This window comes from Elephas maximus, chromosome 12 (genome assembly GCF_024166365.1).
Source record: "Elephas maximus indicus isolate mEleMax1 chromosome 12, mEleMax1 primary haplotype, whole genome shotgun sequence".
Taxonomy (NCBI): Eukaryota; Metazoa; Chordata; class Mammalia; order Proboscidea; family Elephantidae; genus Elephas; species Elephas maximus.
The window spans coordinates 88548447-88565871 of record NC_064830.1 but is presented as its reverse complement, the minus strand read 5'-3'; the positions used below and the strand labels follow the sequence as shown (position 1 = coordinate 88565871).

At 42.8% G+C, this 17425-nt stretch overlaps 1 protein-coding gene across 5 annotated transcripts in view; it reads left to right on the top strand.

Moving 5' to 3' along the window:
* Nucleotides 1-2273: 2273 nt before the first annotated feature.
* XPO6 (exportin 6) overlaps nt 2274-17425 on the top strand; it is a 127326-nt gene continuing 112174 nt past the window's right edge. For all 5 annotated transcript variants that reach the window (XM_049903936.1, XM_049903935.1, XM_049903934.1 and 2 more), the window contains exon 1: nt 2274-2931. In XM_049903936.1, coding sequence (XP_049759893.1) covers nt 2929-2931 — 3 coding nt within the window. In that variant the 5' untranslated portion in view covers nt 2274-2928. The remainder of the gene's footprint in view (nt 2932-17425) is intronic.

The window sequence follows — 17425 nt, the reverse complement described above, 5'->3', positions numbered from 1 at the left end:
CACCCACTAAACTGAGCCAAAAAAGGACAAGTGACTTGACCTCAGTCCTGATTTATCTGTTTACCTACTGAGATAGCTTCTCTTGCACACGCAGTTCCTACTGCCTAGAATGTTTTTTGCCCCTTCACTTTGCCTAGCAAACTCGGACCTGTCTTTGAGGCCACAGCTTAAATATATGCCACTTCCCTGACATCCTCTCATCTCCATTAGCTTAGATCCCTCAGCTATTAATTTTCATGGTGGCATGTACTTTTCCTTCATTGCCCTTATCATAATTATAATTAATTATAGTGTAATAATATTTTCATAATTTGACTCTAAATTCCGGAAGGACACAAGTGCGTCTGTTTTGCTCAGAACCGAATCCTTGGAACAGTGGCTGTTACTTAGTGAGCAACAATAAATATTTCATAAAAGAATAAATGAAAGCTATTGCTTTCTGTGGTAATGAATTATATCAGTGAGTCTCCAAGTGTGGTTCCTGGACCTGAAGTATCATCATCACCTGTAAACTTGTTTAAAATGCAAATTTTAGGTCCCACCCCAGACCTACTGCTGTAGAAACTCTGAGGGTAGAGCACAGCAATCCCAGTTTTAACAGCCCCTCCAGGTGACTCTCTGGAATTATTACCACGCGTCAGAATCACTGGTGGCAACTGGTTTTCCAGGTGATTCAGATGCAAGCTGTCGTATGAAATAAAGTGGGGCTGACAAAAATTGCAGCGGCAGTGGAGTGGACAACACCCTAAGACTTGTCTTTATTGAAATTTAAGCCTGGCTTTGCTGCAAATCAGGCCACCCTCATTGACCAATGAGATTCTGACAGCTCTCCTTGAACAATAAAATCTTGAAGTGCTTCAGTAGGAAATTGTATATGCCAATCCGAAATAAGCCTCTTTTGCTTCAGTGTTTTGTCAATATAAATTAGTCGCTGCTGATACTCGAAGAAATATCTTTCCAATTTCGGCTTGGTACTACCCCATTCTTGAATCTTCTGCCAGAATAAACCTCATCTCATAGATTAATTTTATTATTGATTCAGTTTCTTCTGACAATGCTAAAAAGTTCGAAAACCACTGGGTTATATACATTTGCTCTAATCTATGCAATAGGTACTTCTGATTTAGAAAATATTAGGATTGTTATTCCCTGTCCTTGAGCAAAGAGAGTGTGACCCAGCTAAAACTGGGCCCACAAGGACTCACAAGGACACAACAACCTGGCTCTGAGATAAAGACAATAGATGGTACAATCTTAGAAACTATCTTTTACTGAAGAAAAATACCTTTTAGGGAACTTTTCATATTAAGTGAATCAACACAAAAGACTTTCCACTCTTTTCTATTAACATTTAGTGAGTAGAAATTTGTTGGACCAATGAAGACCCTCCTGACTGTCAGTTACTGAAAGCTATTCCAATGATTAAAAATGGCAATGTAAGATCACAGTCTCTAGCCAATCTGTGAAAAGATGACGCTTTCAACGATTCTACCCATTTCTGCGGTAATATGTACTCATTATTCCGTAACCTTCCTCGGATTCGGAGAGACAATAGGACTGGCAGCATGCTTGTCCTCTTGTCTCCCTGAATACATGCCAAATAAAACTTTCTTTTTGCTTTACTGTACTCCAGGATTTCTTTTCCCTTACAACACACCCTAGGACCCAACCTCTGGTGCTTGGGAGTGTTTCCTGGCTCTTAAAATCAGTCCTTTCACAAATAAACTGGGCTGGAGGTTAGAACTGGAATCCATCACATTCTTTGCCCTCTCAGAAGCTTCAACTTTGATGACTCTTCCTGCTACTGACTGTCTTTTATCCTTCAGGTTTCAGTTTACATTTCCATTCTACATCTCAGTCCTCTGAGTGTTTGTTTTGTTCATAACACTTAGAGCACTCCTCTTTGTTTACAACCAATTCACTCATTTGTGCCTCCTAGAGGGCAGGGACTACAGAAGTTTTGTTTACTGCCGTAGTCCTAGCACCTTCGTGTACGCCCCACAAAGACCAAGGCCGTCCGGCTAACTTCTAGCCTGTTGCTTGGCACGTTGAAAAGCGCTCAGTAAAGATTTGCGGAAGGAACGTGCGAACAAAGCGAAAGAGAAACGACCTCTTTACTAAAATGGTAGACCTGGCTCCCTTTACCAAGATGGCCGCCGGCCCGCGTGGATAGGAGGCGGGCGCAGGGGGCGGGGCGAGGCTGGAGCCTTCAGGTGTGGCCCCGCCCAGCCCGCCCCTTCCCCCGCTCGATTCCGGATTGGTCCGGTTCCAGCGCCGCAGCCCGGCGGCCGCGCTGTGGGGCCGCGCCGGGCGCGCTCGCCACTTCCGGCGCGTTGGGGCTGTTGGTCGGGGGCGGCCGCGCGGCGCCAGCGGGAGGCTCAGAGACAAGCGGGCGCGCGCAGGGATGCTCCGGGGGGCGGCGGCAGCAGCGCTGGTGTGGGCTGAGGTGGCAAGGACAGCGCGGGCCCCCGGGCCTCTCCCCTGAGCGGGCGGCCCGACTGCGCCGCTGAGGGCCCTTCAGCCTCCGCCCCTTCAGCCTCCGGGCCGGGCCCACCGCCGTCTCTGTCCGCGGAAGACGGGGATCCCCTGCCTGGGCCCGCAGCCTCCCCTTCGGGGGTCGGGCCCGGGCGGGGGGCCCCGGGCCGCTGCCCTTCTTGCCGGCCTCCGAGCCTCATTTCCTGCTTTTTCAGTTTCCTTAAGTAGGGGCGGGTGGGTGTGGATGAATTGTCGTGGGGGCCCCCAATGAGGCGGGCCGGGGGGCCGCGCTCTTTTTAGAGGGTCCCCGCGGGGCCCGGGTGGGGAAGGGGTTGTCTTTGCATGGGCCGGGGTCTTCCCGAACCTGCCGGGACCATGACCTGAACTGTGCCAGCGGGACGTGTCCGAAGCCCCAGAACCAGCTCACCTGAGCCTCCCCTCCTCCTGGCCAGTATGGTAAGTGGGGTCGGAGCCCCCTGCCCTCCTTGGGTGCCGGCCGGAGGGGTGGGCGCGGGCCCCGGGGTGGCTGAGCTGTTGCTCCTCTTCCCGGGGCGGGGAGGCGCGTGCGGAGCCCGGCGGTGACACATGGGTGCAGGGTTTGCAGCCCGGCTCTGCGCTCCCATCCCTCCCGGGAATGTCTCAGACTGGGAGGCACCTGGAAGCAGGCAGGCACAACCCTTATTACATGTGGTGTTTGCCTCTCTTATATAATTACAGCTCATCGTACAATGGCCATCACTTATTGAGGACTTACTATTTGCCAGGCCCTGTTCTGAACGCTTGACATGAGCTGTTTCATTTAATTACCACACCAACCCTTTGAGATAGGTTCTCAAGTGGGGAACCCGAGGCACTGAGCAATTATCCAGCTCAAAGTCAAGCAGCTCTGAAGTGACTGGCAAGATTTGAACCTAGGCAGTCTGACGTTACAGCTCCTGTTCTGTATAACTCACTTACAGAGCTGGACCAGGATCTTGGAGAACATCCTGTCCAACTGTAGGTTTATGTATGTGGAAACAACAGAGGATTTGTGATTTGCAGAGGTCACATAGGTAGATAATAGCAGAGTCAGGAACAGTCTTCTTTTGACACCCAGGCCATTGTGCTTTCTGTTACATGCTTTGACCTTTTTCCTGGTAGTGCCTGGAAACCTATTCATCCTTTTGGATCCCACTCAGAAGCCACTTCTTCTGAAGATACTTTACAAAATTTCCGGACCCGTAGACACTTTCATTATTCCTTTCAATTTGTGTACTCCCATCTACTTGTTAAGCATTTGCCTTTTTGATAGTGCAGTTGTTTGAATCTTACTGGCTACTGTAGTAGACTTGGCTCTCTCAAAGATGAAATTGTCTGAACCTTTATCTCCTCCAGTTCGTGGCAGATAGTAAGCCCATGGTGAGTGGTCCAGTGACAGAACTGTTCTCAAGGCCACCCACTTTAGCACTACAAAGTTAGCATTGTAGTAGAGAGAGGAATGCAGTTACATCTTCTGTGATACAGGTGTTCAAGCCACTGGGTCCCGGGCATAGGAAGAGGACCTAATAGCCCTTGCCCTCATGGGGCTTACAACCATTTGGATAAAATACACCACTAATGCTGAGGAACACCATATAGTATATGCTATGTAGTATGGTGGCAGCTGAGTTAAGCTCTCTGCATCTCAATTTCCGAATCTATAAAATGTGAAGATTGTATTATTCATTAGAAAATTCCTAAGGCATGAGGTTTAACATATAGTGATTGATGAAAACACAGTATTCCTTCATTTATTCTTTTAATAAATTTTAAGTAACCAATCTATATGCCATGGTTTCAACCCACAGCTGCTCTGCAGGGGAAAAGACCCGATGATCTGTTTCTGTAAAGATTACAGCCTAGGAAACCCTGGAGGGCAGTTCTGCCCTGTCATATAGGGTCACTGTGAGTTGGAATCAACTCAGTAACACACTGCAATAACAGTCTATATGCCAGCCCCTAGGGAATGTATAAATGAACCAGACAGACACAGCTCCTTCCTTCAGGGAGCTTACAGCTTGTCTCAGGATCCTTGGACAGGATTTTGTTATTGACTGAGCTAGCCAAGCACCCTTATATACAGGTTTGTTTTAATTGGCAGTCAGTAGAGTATAATATGATTGACCTTTTTTTAGTAATGATTTAATTGAAAAGCGGTTGACTTCATGACCCCCGTGTAAGTTTCTTTCTGAGGTAAGTTGCTAGTCAAGGTTTTTGTAACCTCTTGTCATCGACTCATGGCGATCCATTTTGTAACTAGACCTCAGTTATTTAAGCATACAGGGAATGGCCTAGTGGATGTCTGGTGAATAGGACCGTCTGATCACTACTTCCTACATCACTGATACCAGTGGTTCAGCACCTGTAGGTATCCCATAATAGGAGACGTGGGCAGGGGAGACCTTGTTCCAGAAAGGCAAGGAGGCCATTGTCTGGTGTCGTAGGAGAGTGTTTTCCCTGGGATCACAAGGTCTTATTTATTCCAAGAACTCTTTTCTTTTCCATTTCTTACTGACTTAACGTTTTTACTTTTAAGAGTATTAGGCATATAAGTTTGAATCTTTTTAATATTTTCTCTTTAAAACTTCAGCTTTTAATAAGACTTGAAAATGGCATAATAATTCTAAAAACTACCGTTTATTAAGCATCTGAGATATGCTAGCTATTTTTCATTTATTATTATTTTAGTTACATAGCATCAGTTAACTATACCAGCTGTGCTAGATTACATTATTGATATTATTACTAGAGGGGAACGTTAATAGACCTGTTCTAGAAGACCCGTTTAACAAGTGGTGGGACTGGCATTTGGACCCAAGGTGCTCTACTCCAAAGCCTGTCCCCTGCAGCACATGGTGCCACTTCATGTAGAAGATAATCAAGAATGTGATTCAACTTGTTTGATTCTGAGATAGACTAGTGATGGGGTTGAGGGGCATGGGCAACTTCCTGTAAACAGCTCCTCTGGGAAGAGGGATCTTAACTTGGAGATTTAGAACCAGGTCAGAAAAGATTTGTAGTTGTAGTACAGAATTACTGGAACAGCTTTACTGTAACTACATAAGATTAGATCATCATTTTTGGTTGAATTCCCATGAGTTCTTAAATGGTGTAACATGTTAAGAGATTCCCACGACTTCTCTGACAAGTTATTACTTCATGTTGAATGAAGTGTTACTTAATACTGAAATTTTGTGCGAAATTGAGTCATTGCTTAAATTAGTGTTTTTTAGTTGTGTGGAAATAGCTTTCATTATAAAGGCTTCTTATTTTTGACTGTCAACTACTATGAGTGGTCCTGTTACAGGGGTAGAATCAGGAGGTAAAAATCAGACCTTACGTTTGGCTACTCAGATGGTGTGTCATCAACAGCGTTGCATTATACACCATGCTGAGTGAGATAGGAAGAAACCACGGTGAAGATGCCAGGGAGAAAGGTTCGTTAGTACTCAGAGTTCTTTATATGTCAGTCACATAACTAGAGATAGTCTGGAGAGACAGGTTAAATATTAAAGAATGACTTCGACAGCTTTTGGAAAAATTAGTACATGGTGTGGTTCAAATGATGAAATTGTCTGGTACAGTAAATGAAAACAAAAAATCCAATTAATATGATATAGAGAAGTTCTCTACCTTAAGCGAGGACTTTTTAGTGAATCAGTTTACTCATAAAAAAAAATTGCTAACTTGCTGTCAAACTTAAAATCTTAGGTGTTGTGGATACAGTGTATAATACAATAGTTAATACATTCAGGGCTTTGTATATGCCAAGTACTTTACATGTATTAACCCATTTAGTCTTTCACATAACCCCAGGAGGTAGAGACTATTTTTATTTCCCATTCTATAGATGCGAAAATTCACGGCATGGAGAGGTTAGGCAGCTTCCAAGGTCGCACTACAACCAAGTGCTAGAATTGGGATTTACATCCAGATAGCCTGATGCAAGAGTCAGTGCCCTTAACTTTCACCCTGGAAGGGGTAAAGTGTCCCTGCCCTCTAGGAGTCGGTTTAGTGGGGAAGGCTGGTTGTATATTCTGAGACTACGATACAGGTAAGGAGCCCTGATGGTGCAGTGGTTAAAGTGCTTGGCTGCTAACTGAAAGGTAGGTGGTTTGCACCTCCCAGCTCCTCGGGAGAAAGATGTGGCAGTCAGCTTCTGGAAAGATTTATAGCCTTGGAAACACTATGGGGCAGTTCTGTGCTTTGAGGTCGCTATGAGTTGAAATGAACTGGATGGCAGTGAGTACAATTTGGGTGATGGTAGAAGAATGTGTTGGTATAAAGGGTAGCATATTTGAGGGAGACCATTTGAGGAGAGGGCTCAGGGAAGGCTTCCCAGGAGGAAGTACTTAAGTTGAGTTTTGAAGGATAATGAAGAATAAAAGTTGGAAAGGGAAAAGAAGGGCCTCCCAAGTAAAAACTGTTTATAGATAGTTATGAAAATCAGATATTTACCAATAAAGATAATAGGAAATAATAGATGTCAAGTGAGAGTGAAGGAAGGAATACACATTTATTGAATGCTTAGGACTTTCTAGGGCCTTTTGTGGCGCAGTAGTTAAATGCTTGGCTGCTAACTGAAAGGTCGGCAGTCTGAATTCACCAGCCGCTCTGCAGGAGAAAGATGTGGCAGTCTGCTCCCATAAGGATTTGTAGCCTTGGAAACCCTGTGGGGCAGTTCTACTCTGTCCTATAGGGTCGCTATGAGTCGGAATTGACTCAGCCACAGTAAGTTTGGTTTTGGTGCATACAGTTAAGCACTTGACTGCTAGCAAAGGGTCACAGCCTTGGAAACCCTATGGAGCAGTTAATTCTACTAAGCACGCATGAGGTCTCCATCAGTCAGAATCACCTTGACAGTAACTAACAATGTGTGCATGTATACATGCAGCACACAGACATGCTATTTTTCTCATCTTAAAAAACCTCAAACTCCTACTTGCCTGGCAGCTACCATCCCATTTCTTTGTTCCCCTTTACAACAAAACTCCAGGGAAGAGTGCGTTGTACCTTGTCTCTAATTCCTCACCTTCCATTCTCAAGCTTACTTTGTCATAGTCCCTCCAGCCTCTGTTGCTCAATCCAGTGATTAGTTCTCAGTCCTCGTTTTTCTTGATCAACATTGGACATGTTGAACACTCTTCTGTTAAGTCTTTCTTCACTTGGCCTCAGGACACTAAGATGTACTCTTGGTTTTTTTCTTGTCTCACTGATCTTTAAACAGCTGGCATGTCCTAGGCCTCAGACCTAGTGAACTCTTTTAGGTCACCTATAAGCCCTATAAGCAAAGAGAAAACCCTGATGGTGTAGTGGTTAAGTGCTATGGCTGCTAACCACAGGGTCGGCAGTTCAAATCTGCCAGGCACTCCATGGAAACTCTATGGGGCAGTTCTACTCTGTCCTATAGGGTCGCTATGAGTCAGGATTGACTCGACAGCACTGGGTTTGGTATTTTTTGGTTTATAAACAAAGAATTCCCAGTTCAGACTTCTCTCCTCAGCTCCAGTTCTCTTATATCCAACTGCCTACTTGACATCTTGGCATAGGACTTCATAGTAGAAACTTACTCTTGAATGTAGAGTAGCTAAAGCTAACAGAAGGAACAGTGAAGTAAAAGAACTGAACAGAAGATTTCAAAGGGCAGCTCGACAAGACAAAGTAAAATATTAAAATGAAATGCAAAGACCTGGAGTTAGAAAACCAAAGGGAAGAACATGCTTGGCATTTCTCCAGCTGAAAGAACTGAAGAAAAAATTCAAGCCTTCAGTTGCAATATTGAAGACTTCTATGGGCAAAAATTGAATGATGCAGGGAGCATCAAAAGAAGATGGAAGGAATACACAGAGTCACTGTACCAAAAAGAATTAGTTGACATTCAGCTAATTCAGGTGGCAGGTAGCATATGATCAAGAACTAATGGTACCGAAGGAGGAAGTCCAAGCTGTACTGAAGGCACTGGTGAAAAACAAGGCTCCAGGAATGACAAAATACTAATTGAGGTGTTTCAGCAAATGGATGCAATGCTTGAAGCACTCACTTTTCTGTGTGAAGAAATTTGGAAGACAGCTGCCTGGCCAATCGACTGGACAATATCCATATACATGCCTATTCCAAAGAAAGGCAATCCAACAGAATGTGGAAATTACGAAACAATATTAATCACACACAAGTGAAATTATGCTGAAGATAATTAAAAAACAGTTGCAGCAGTACATTGACAGGGAACTGCCAGAAATTCAAGCCAGATTCAGAAGAGGATGTGGAACAAAGAATATCATTGCCGATGTGAAATGGATCTTGGCTGAAAGCATAGAATACCAGAAATATGTTTACCTGTGTTTTATTGACTATGCAAAGGCATTCGACTATGTGGATCTAACAAATTACGGATAACATTTCAAAGAATGGGAACCCCAGAACACTTAATTGTGCTCATGTGGAACCTGTACATAGATCAAGAGGCAGTTGTTCGAATAGAACAAAAGGATACTGCATGGTTTAAAGTCAGGAAAGGCATGTGTCAGGGTTGTATCCTTTCACCATACTTACACAATCTATATGCTGAGCAAGTAATTTGAGAAGCTGGACTGTATGAAGAAGAGTGAGGCATCAGGATTGGAGGAAGACTCATTAACAACCTGTGATACTCAGATGACACAACCTTGCTTGCCAGAAGTGAAGAGGACTTGAAGCACTTACTGATGAAGATCAAAAACTACAGCCTTCAGTATGGATTATGTCTCAACATAAAGAAAACAAAAATCCTTGCAACTGGACCAATAAGCACCATCATGATAAATGGAAAAAATATTGAAGTTATCAAGGATTTAATTTTACTTGGACCCACAGTCTATTTCCATGGAAGCAGTAGTCAGAAATCAAAGACCATATTGCACTGGGCATGTCTGCTGCAAAGGACATCTTTAAAGTATTAAAAAGCAAAGATGTCACCTTGAGGACTAAGGTGCACCTGACCCAAGCCATGGTATTTTCAGTCGCCTCATGCATGAATAGTGAATAAGGAAGACCAGAGAAGAATTGATGCATTTGAATTATGGTGTTGGCAAAGAATATTGAATATACCATGGACTGCCTGAAGAACAAACAAACCTGTCTTGGAAGAACTCCTTAGAAGTACTCCAGAATGCTCCTTAGAAGTGAGGATGTTGAGACTCTCATGTACTTTGGACATGTTATTAGGAGGGACCAGTCCTTGGAGAAGGATATCATGCTTGGTAAAGGATATCATGCTTGGTCAGTGAATAAGAGGAAGACCCTCAGTGAGATGGATTGAGACAGTGGCTGCAACAGTGGGCTCAAACATAGCAAGGATTGTGAGGATGGTGCAGAACTGGATGTTTCATTCTTTTGTACATAGGGTAGCAGTGAGTCGGAACCTACTAGATGGCACCTAGCAACACCACTTGATATCAAAGCTCCTTTGTCAGGTATGTCAAATGTAGTAAGTCTAAAATTCAACTCCTTATCTTCCCCTCCAAGCCTTCTCCAGCCCACAGCCTTTTCTATCTCCATTGAGGACACTTCTTCCTGTTGGCTTGTGCCCAAAAGCTGAGAGTCATCCTTGGCCTTTCTCTCATACCCCATATCTGATCCGTATCAGGAAATCCTGTTGTTTTCCACCTTCAAAATGTAGCTAAGATTTGATCACTTCTTATTCCTTCCACTGATATCTCTTTAGTCCAAACCTTCATCATCTTTCGCCTGGAATACCGCAATGCCTTCTAATTGTTCTCTTAGCTTCTGACCTTCTTTTATAGACTGTTTCAACACAGTAACCTGAATGAGCCTTTAAAAAATCTAAGGCAGATCATATCTTTCTTCAATTTCAGTGGCATTTCATCTCACTAAGAGTAAAAGCCAAAGCTCTTCCAGGGACCTGCACAGTCCTACTTGACCTACTATGGCCTGCATGTTATGGCCCACTGTTACTCTTTGAACTCACCTACTCACTGTGCTCCAGGTAGCCTGGTCTCCTTGCTGTTCTTCAAACATTCATGGTGTATCCCTGTCCTAGGACATTTTTCCTGGCTGTTTCCTCTGTTGGACTGCACTTTGCCTTAGATATCTGCATGACTAACTTAACTTTTTCAAGCCTACTCAAGAGTCACCTTCCCAGTGAGGCCTACCCTAACCACTCCCTCTAAAATTGCAATCCCACCCCAAAACTCCCAGTCCCTCATATCCTGCTTTACTTCTTTTTGTGGCATTTACATTTTTTAAAACATTTTATATACTTAACATATTTATATGGTATATTTCTTGTTGTCTTCCTCTGGTAAAATATTAGTGCCATAAAATATTAAAGCCAGGGATCTTTGTTTTGTTCACTAATGTATGGAGAGTCTAGAACAATTCCTGGCTTAGTAGACAGTTAAAAGAAGGAATGAAAAAAAATTGTGATAGGAAATTTTGTGGAGGCCTTAAGTGTTGTCATAGTCATCTAGTGCTCCTATAACAGATACGCCACAAATGGATGGCTTTAACAAAGAAAAATTTTTCTCACAGTCTAGTAGGTTAGAAGTCCAAATTCAGGGCATGAGTTCCAGGGTAAGGCTTTCCCTCTCTGTCGGCTCTGGAGGAAGGGCCTTGCCATCAACCTTCCCTTGGACTAGGAGCTTCTCTGCACGGGAACCCCAGGTCCAAAGAACATGCTGTGCTCCTGGCGTTGCTTTCTTGGTGGTATGAGGTCTCCCTGTCTTTCTGCTGGTTTCTCTCTTTTATATCTCAAAAGAGGCTGGCATAAGACACAGTCTAGTAGATCTCATCAAAATAACTGCTGCTAATCCACCTCATTAACATCACAGTGATAGGATTTACAACATATAGGAAAATCACGTCAGATGACAAAATGGTGGTCAGTCACAATACTGGGAATCACCGCATAGCCAAATTGATACACGTATTTTTCGGGGACACAATTCAATTCATGATAGGTGTTCAAAGGGGCTTTAGAGAGAAGGAATTCCCTAGGATGCATAGAACTTACAGAGAGGATATTTTAGAAGAGGGTGTAACTAAATGTGTAGTGTTAGAAAGCATTGACTAGACTGGTTTTGCCATGGTGGAGGTTTTTGTGGAGTATCTGGAAAGAAGACTTAAGTAGTTTTATGGCTAGATTATGGAGGGCCTCTAATACTACTCTTGGGAGGTTGACTGTTTTTTTGGCTGATTTTTCCTTAAAGGAAAATTACTCCATCTGCTATGTGTAGGTTAGATTCATGTGGGACACCAGATAGGACACTATGCCTGTGTTGATGAGAAAAAGGTAGGTTCTGGGATGTGGAAAAAGGAGTGGAGAGGAATCCATGGGCAAGAGAGTTATCACTTAAGACCAATTCCAGATTCAAGGGATGAAGAAAATGGAGAAACTTAAGCTGATTTTGGAAGCCTCTAATCTGCATGCCTGAGAATAGTGGGAAGTTTTAATTAATTGGTGGTTTGGATTTGGTAGAAATGGAAGAGATGACAGGAAGAAACGGACCATGTGCTGATGAAATACAGGATTTGGCTATGTAGGTGAGTGGTTTCTGCTGCGATGGGATGAAGGTTAATTAGCACTGGGCAGGACAAGGATCTGGAGATTTTTAGGTAATTGGGTTGTCAGCATACGTGTCCAAGTCAAGAAAGCTGTGATAGCACAGGCTGGGGTGGAGAGGGAGGGAATTCTTGCAAGTGTAGCTGCTACTCTCTCCCTCTGCTTTTTCAACCCCCTGGTTTCCCCTCCCACATTCATTCATTCTGTAACCCATTGCAGACTGACTTTTGCCTTCTGTGCTTTTCAAGATCATCTGTAACCTCTATGTGCTGAATCCAATATAAATAGCCTCTATTCAGTCCTTATGCTGTCTAACTTCTTCTTGGCCTTTGGCAGCTACTGGTTTCCTTTTCTTGAAATTCTTTATTTCTTAGCTCCCTTGGCCTCCCTGTCATTACTCTCTTGGTTCTGCCTCCCTTAATCTTCTTTCCCGTGGCTTCAGCTCTGACTTGTGTACCAGTGAGAACTAAACCTTCTTCTCCAGCGTTAGATATCCACCTGAGTGTCCTGTAGGTATCAAATTAAGCATGACTTAAACCTAATTCATCGTCTTCCGTTCAGGTCAGTGCCTCTTCCCCATGCCTTAGTTCTGTTAATGACCTTATCCACTGGACATGCAAATGATAAACCTGAGTCATCTTTAACTTCCTCTTCTCTTTTAGGCCCTACTTCCAGACCTATTGATGCTGCTAACATTTACCTCCAGACCCCAGCCTTCCTCTGCATTCCCTCTACTTTGGTCAGGCCATCATTGTCTATTGTTCTACTCTTGGTGTCTTGATTAGGTTCCAGGTTCTCCCTCCACCAGTCCATTTTCTGTTCTCTTGCCAGAGCTACCTCAGAAAATACAGATGTGATCATGCCACTTGACCCAAAATTGTTCAAAGCAGAAGGTTCCCATTGTTCTTCCGAGACCAAATTTTTGCCTCCGCAGAGTAGTGGAAAGCACGTGGGCCCTGGATTTTCAGAGACAGTTTCACTTTAGTCTTTTCAGTAAGGATAAAGATGATTTATTAAATGCTTAAAGTGATCTATTTGGGATATCTTTCAAAGACTTCCCAAATCATCTCTTGTTCTCTGGCCACAACAAACCACTTGTCATTCCCAGAACGTCAAGTACACTTTCATACATCTCTGCCTTTGCTCATGCTGTTCCCTCTGCTTGAATATCCTTCTCTTCGTTTTTGCCAGATCTTACCTACTATTTCAAGTCTCTATCAACATCACATCCTTGAGGCTTTCCAGTTACTAGGTTAACATTTATCATTGTTGATTATAGTTAGTTTAAAAAAAAATTATATTTTTGGTGAAGGTTTACACGCAGTTTAGGTTCCTATTCAACAATTTCTACAAAAGTTCAGTGACGTTGGTTACGTTCTTCATGTTGCGTGAACATTCTGATTATATCCGTTCTGGTGGTTCTGTTTCCATTAATCTAGTTTCCCTGCCTTCTTACATTCTCATCTTTGTTTTAAAGTAATTGTTTACTTTTTTGGTCTCATATAGGTGATTTTTTAAAGGAGCACAGTACTTATGGATGCTAGTCTTTATTTTTTGAGCCAATCTGTTATTTAACTCCGGGGTGACCTCAGGGGTTAGTTTTGGCTCAAGGTTTGAAGAATATCTCAGGGCAGTAGTCTCCGGGAGTCCTCCAGTCCCAACCAGCCCAATAGGTCTGTTTTTTTTGTTGTTGTTGTTGTTAAAGAAGTTTGATGTTCTCTTCCACATTTTTCTTCCATTCTATCAGGGCCCATCTACTGTAGCTCTAGTCAGAACAGTTGATAGTGGTAGCTAGGCACCATCTAGTTCTGGTCTGAGAGTAGAAGAGGCCATGGTTCAGTATAGCTCATTTGTCCTATAGACTATTATCTTCTTTGAGCCTTTGGCTTCTTTTTTTTTTTTTTTTTGCTTCAGATGAGTAGAGACCAATAGTTGTACCTTAGATGGCTGCTCGCAAGCTTTTTTTTTTTTCAGTTTTTATTGTGCTTTAAGTGAAAGTTTACACATGAAGTCAGTCTCTCATACAAAAATTTATATACACCTTGCTGTATACTCCTAGTTGCTCTCTTCCTAATGAGACAGCACACTTTTCTTGTCCATTCGGCCAGCTTCTAAGCCCCTCTGCCCTCTCATCTCCCCTCCAGACAGAAGATGCTCTCATAGTCTCATGTGTGTACTTGATCCAGGAAGCTCACTCTTCACCAGTATCATTTTCTATCCTATAGTCCAGTCCAATTCCTGTCTGAAGAGTTGGCTTTAGGAATGGTTCCTGTCTTGGGCTAACAGAAAGTCTGGGGACCATGACCTCTGGGGTGCTTCTCGTCTCCGTCAGACCATTAAGTCTGGTCTTTTTACGAGAATTTGGGGGTCTGCATCCCACTGTTCTCCTGCTTCCTCGGGGGTTCTCTGTTGTGTTTCCTGTCAGGGCAGTCATTGGTTGTAGCCGGGCACCATCTTGTTCTTCTGGTCTCAGGCTAATGTATAGTCTCTGGTTAATGTGGCCCTTTCTGTTTCTTGGGCTCAGAATTACCTTGTGTCTTTGGTGTTCTCCATTCTCCTTTGCTCCAGATGGGTTGAGACCAATCGATGCATCTTAGATGGCCGCTTGCTAACATTTAAGACCCCAGACGCCACTCTCCAAAGTGGGATGCAGAATGTTATCTTAATTGATTTTATTATGCCAGTTGACTTAGATGTCCCTTGAAACCATGGTCCCCAAACCCCCCCACCCCTGGTATGCTGGCCTACGAGATGTTCAGTTTATTCAGGTTTAGTCCAGTTGTGCGGACCTCGCCTGTCTTGTGTGTTGTCTTGCCTTCATCTAAAATAGTTCTTATCTAGTATCTAATTAATGAAAACCCCTCTCCCTCCTTCCCTCCCTCCCCACACTCGTAACCATCAAAGAATATTTTCTTCTCTGTTTAAACTATTTCTTGAGTTCTTCTAATAGTGGTCTCATACAATATTTGTCCTTTTGCAACTGACTAATTTCACTCAGCATAATGCCTTCCAGATTCCTCCGTGTTAAGAAATGTTTCACGGATTCATCATTGTTCTTTATCGATGTGTAGTATTCCATTGTGTGAATATACCATAATTTATTTATCCCTTCATCCATTGATGGGCACCTTGGTTGCTTCCATCTTTTTGCTGTTGTAAACGGTGCTTCAGTGAACATGGGTGTGCATATATCTGTTTGTGTAAAGGCTCTCATTTCTCCAGGATATATTCTAAGGAGTGGGATGGCTGGATCGTATGGTAGTTCTGGAAGCGCCAAATCGATTTCCAAAGTGGTTGTACCATTTGACATTCCCACCAGCAGTGTGTAAGTGTTCAGTCTCTCCACAACCTCTCTAACATTTATTGTTTTGTGTTTTTTGGATTAATGCCAGCCTTGTTGGAGTGAGATGGAATCTCATTGTAGTTTTGATCTGCATTTCTCTAATGGCTAATGATTGTGAGCGTTTCCTCCTGTATCTGTTAGCCACCTGAATGTCTTCTTTAGTGAAGTGCCTGTTCATATCCTTTGCCCATTTTTTAACTGGGTTATTTGTCTTTTTGTAGTTGAGTTTTTGCATTATCATGTAGATTTTAGAGATCAGGCAGTGATCGGAAATGTAATAGCTGAAAACTTTTTCCTAGCCTGTAGGTAATCTTTTTACTCTTCTGGTGAAGTCTTTGGATGAGCGTAGGTGTTTGATTTTTAGGAGCTCCCAGTTGTACTTCTGCCTTGTTAGTAGTGTTTTGTATACTGTTTATGCCGTGTATTAGGACTCCTAACGTTGTCCCTATTTTTTCTTCCATGATCTTTATTGTTTTAGATTTTATATTTAGGTGTTTGATGTGTTTTGAGTTAGTTTTTGTGCAAGGTGTGAGGTATGGGTCTTGTTTCATTTTTTTGCAGATGGATATCCAGTTATGCCAGTACCATTTGTTAAACAGACTATCTTTTCCCCACTTAGCTGACTTTGGACCTTTGTCAAATATCAGCTGCTCATATGTGGATGGATTTATGTCTGGATTCTCAAGTCTGTTCCATTGGTCTATGTATCTGTTGTTGTACCAGTACCAGCCTGTTTTGACTACTGTGGCAGTATCCCAGAACCTAGGTTCTAAAATCAGGTACAGTGAGGCCCACCACTTTGTTCTTCTTTTTCAGTAATGCATTACTTATCTGTGGCCTCTTTTCCTTCCATATGATTTGTTTCTCCATCTCATTAAAAAATGTTGTTGAAAGTTGGATTGGAATTGCATTATATCTATAGATGGCTTTTGGTAGAATAGACATTTTTACAATGTTATGTCTTCCTATCCATGAGCAAGGTATGTTTTTCCACTTACGTATGTCTCTCTTGGTTTCTTGCAGTAGTGTTTTGTAGTTTTCTTTGTATAGATCTTTTACATCTCTGGTAAGATTTATTCCTAAGTATTTTATCTTCTTGGGGGCTACTGTAAATGGTATTGATTCGGTGATTTCCTCTTCGATGTTCTTTTTGTTGATGTAGAGGAATCCAAGTGATTTTTGTATGTTTATCTTGTATCCCGATACTCTGCTGAACTCTTCTGTTAGTTTCAGTAGTTTTCTGGAGGATTCCTTAGGGTTTTCTGTGTATAAGATCATGTCATCTGCAAATAGAGATACTTCTTCCTTACCAATCTGGATGCCCTTTATTTCTTTACCTAACCTAATTGCTCTGGCTAGGACCTCTAGCACAACGTTGAATAAAAGTGGTGATGAAGGGCATTCTTATCTGGTTCTCGATCTCAAGGGGAATGCTTTCAGACTCTCTCCATTTAGGATAATGTTGGCCGTTGGCTTTGTATAAATGCCTGTGGTCCTAATCTTTCGAATACAGAAATCTAATCTCTTGAGGAGTTTGGTTTTGTATAAGAAGTATCTGTAAAATTATGTTTAGGAAGTATCCGTAACTGTGCCCCCTGTGTGCTTTATTATATATATGAATGCATGGGGATACAGTCACAAAGACACATGTGCCTATACCTGTGTATACACACACACACATATATATACACACGCACACAGACATATATGTGTATCTATACATATACAGCTCCCTGGTGGTGTAGCGGATAAGAGCTACAGCTGCTAACCAGAAGGTCAGCAGTTCAAATCCACCAACAGCTCCTTGGAAACCCAGGGCAGTTCTTTTCTGTCCTATGGGGTAGATAAAACAGGTTTTGGAAACCCTGGTGGCATAGTGGTCAAGAGCTATGATTGCTAACCAAAAGGTCGGCAGTTCAAATCCACCAGGTGCTCCTTGGAAACCCAGTGGGGCAGTTCTGCTCTATTCTGTAAGGTTGCTATGAGTCAGAATTGACTCGATGGCAATGGGTTTACGGTTTTTATACACA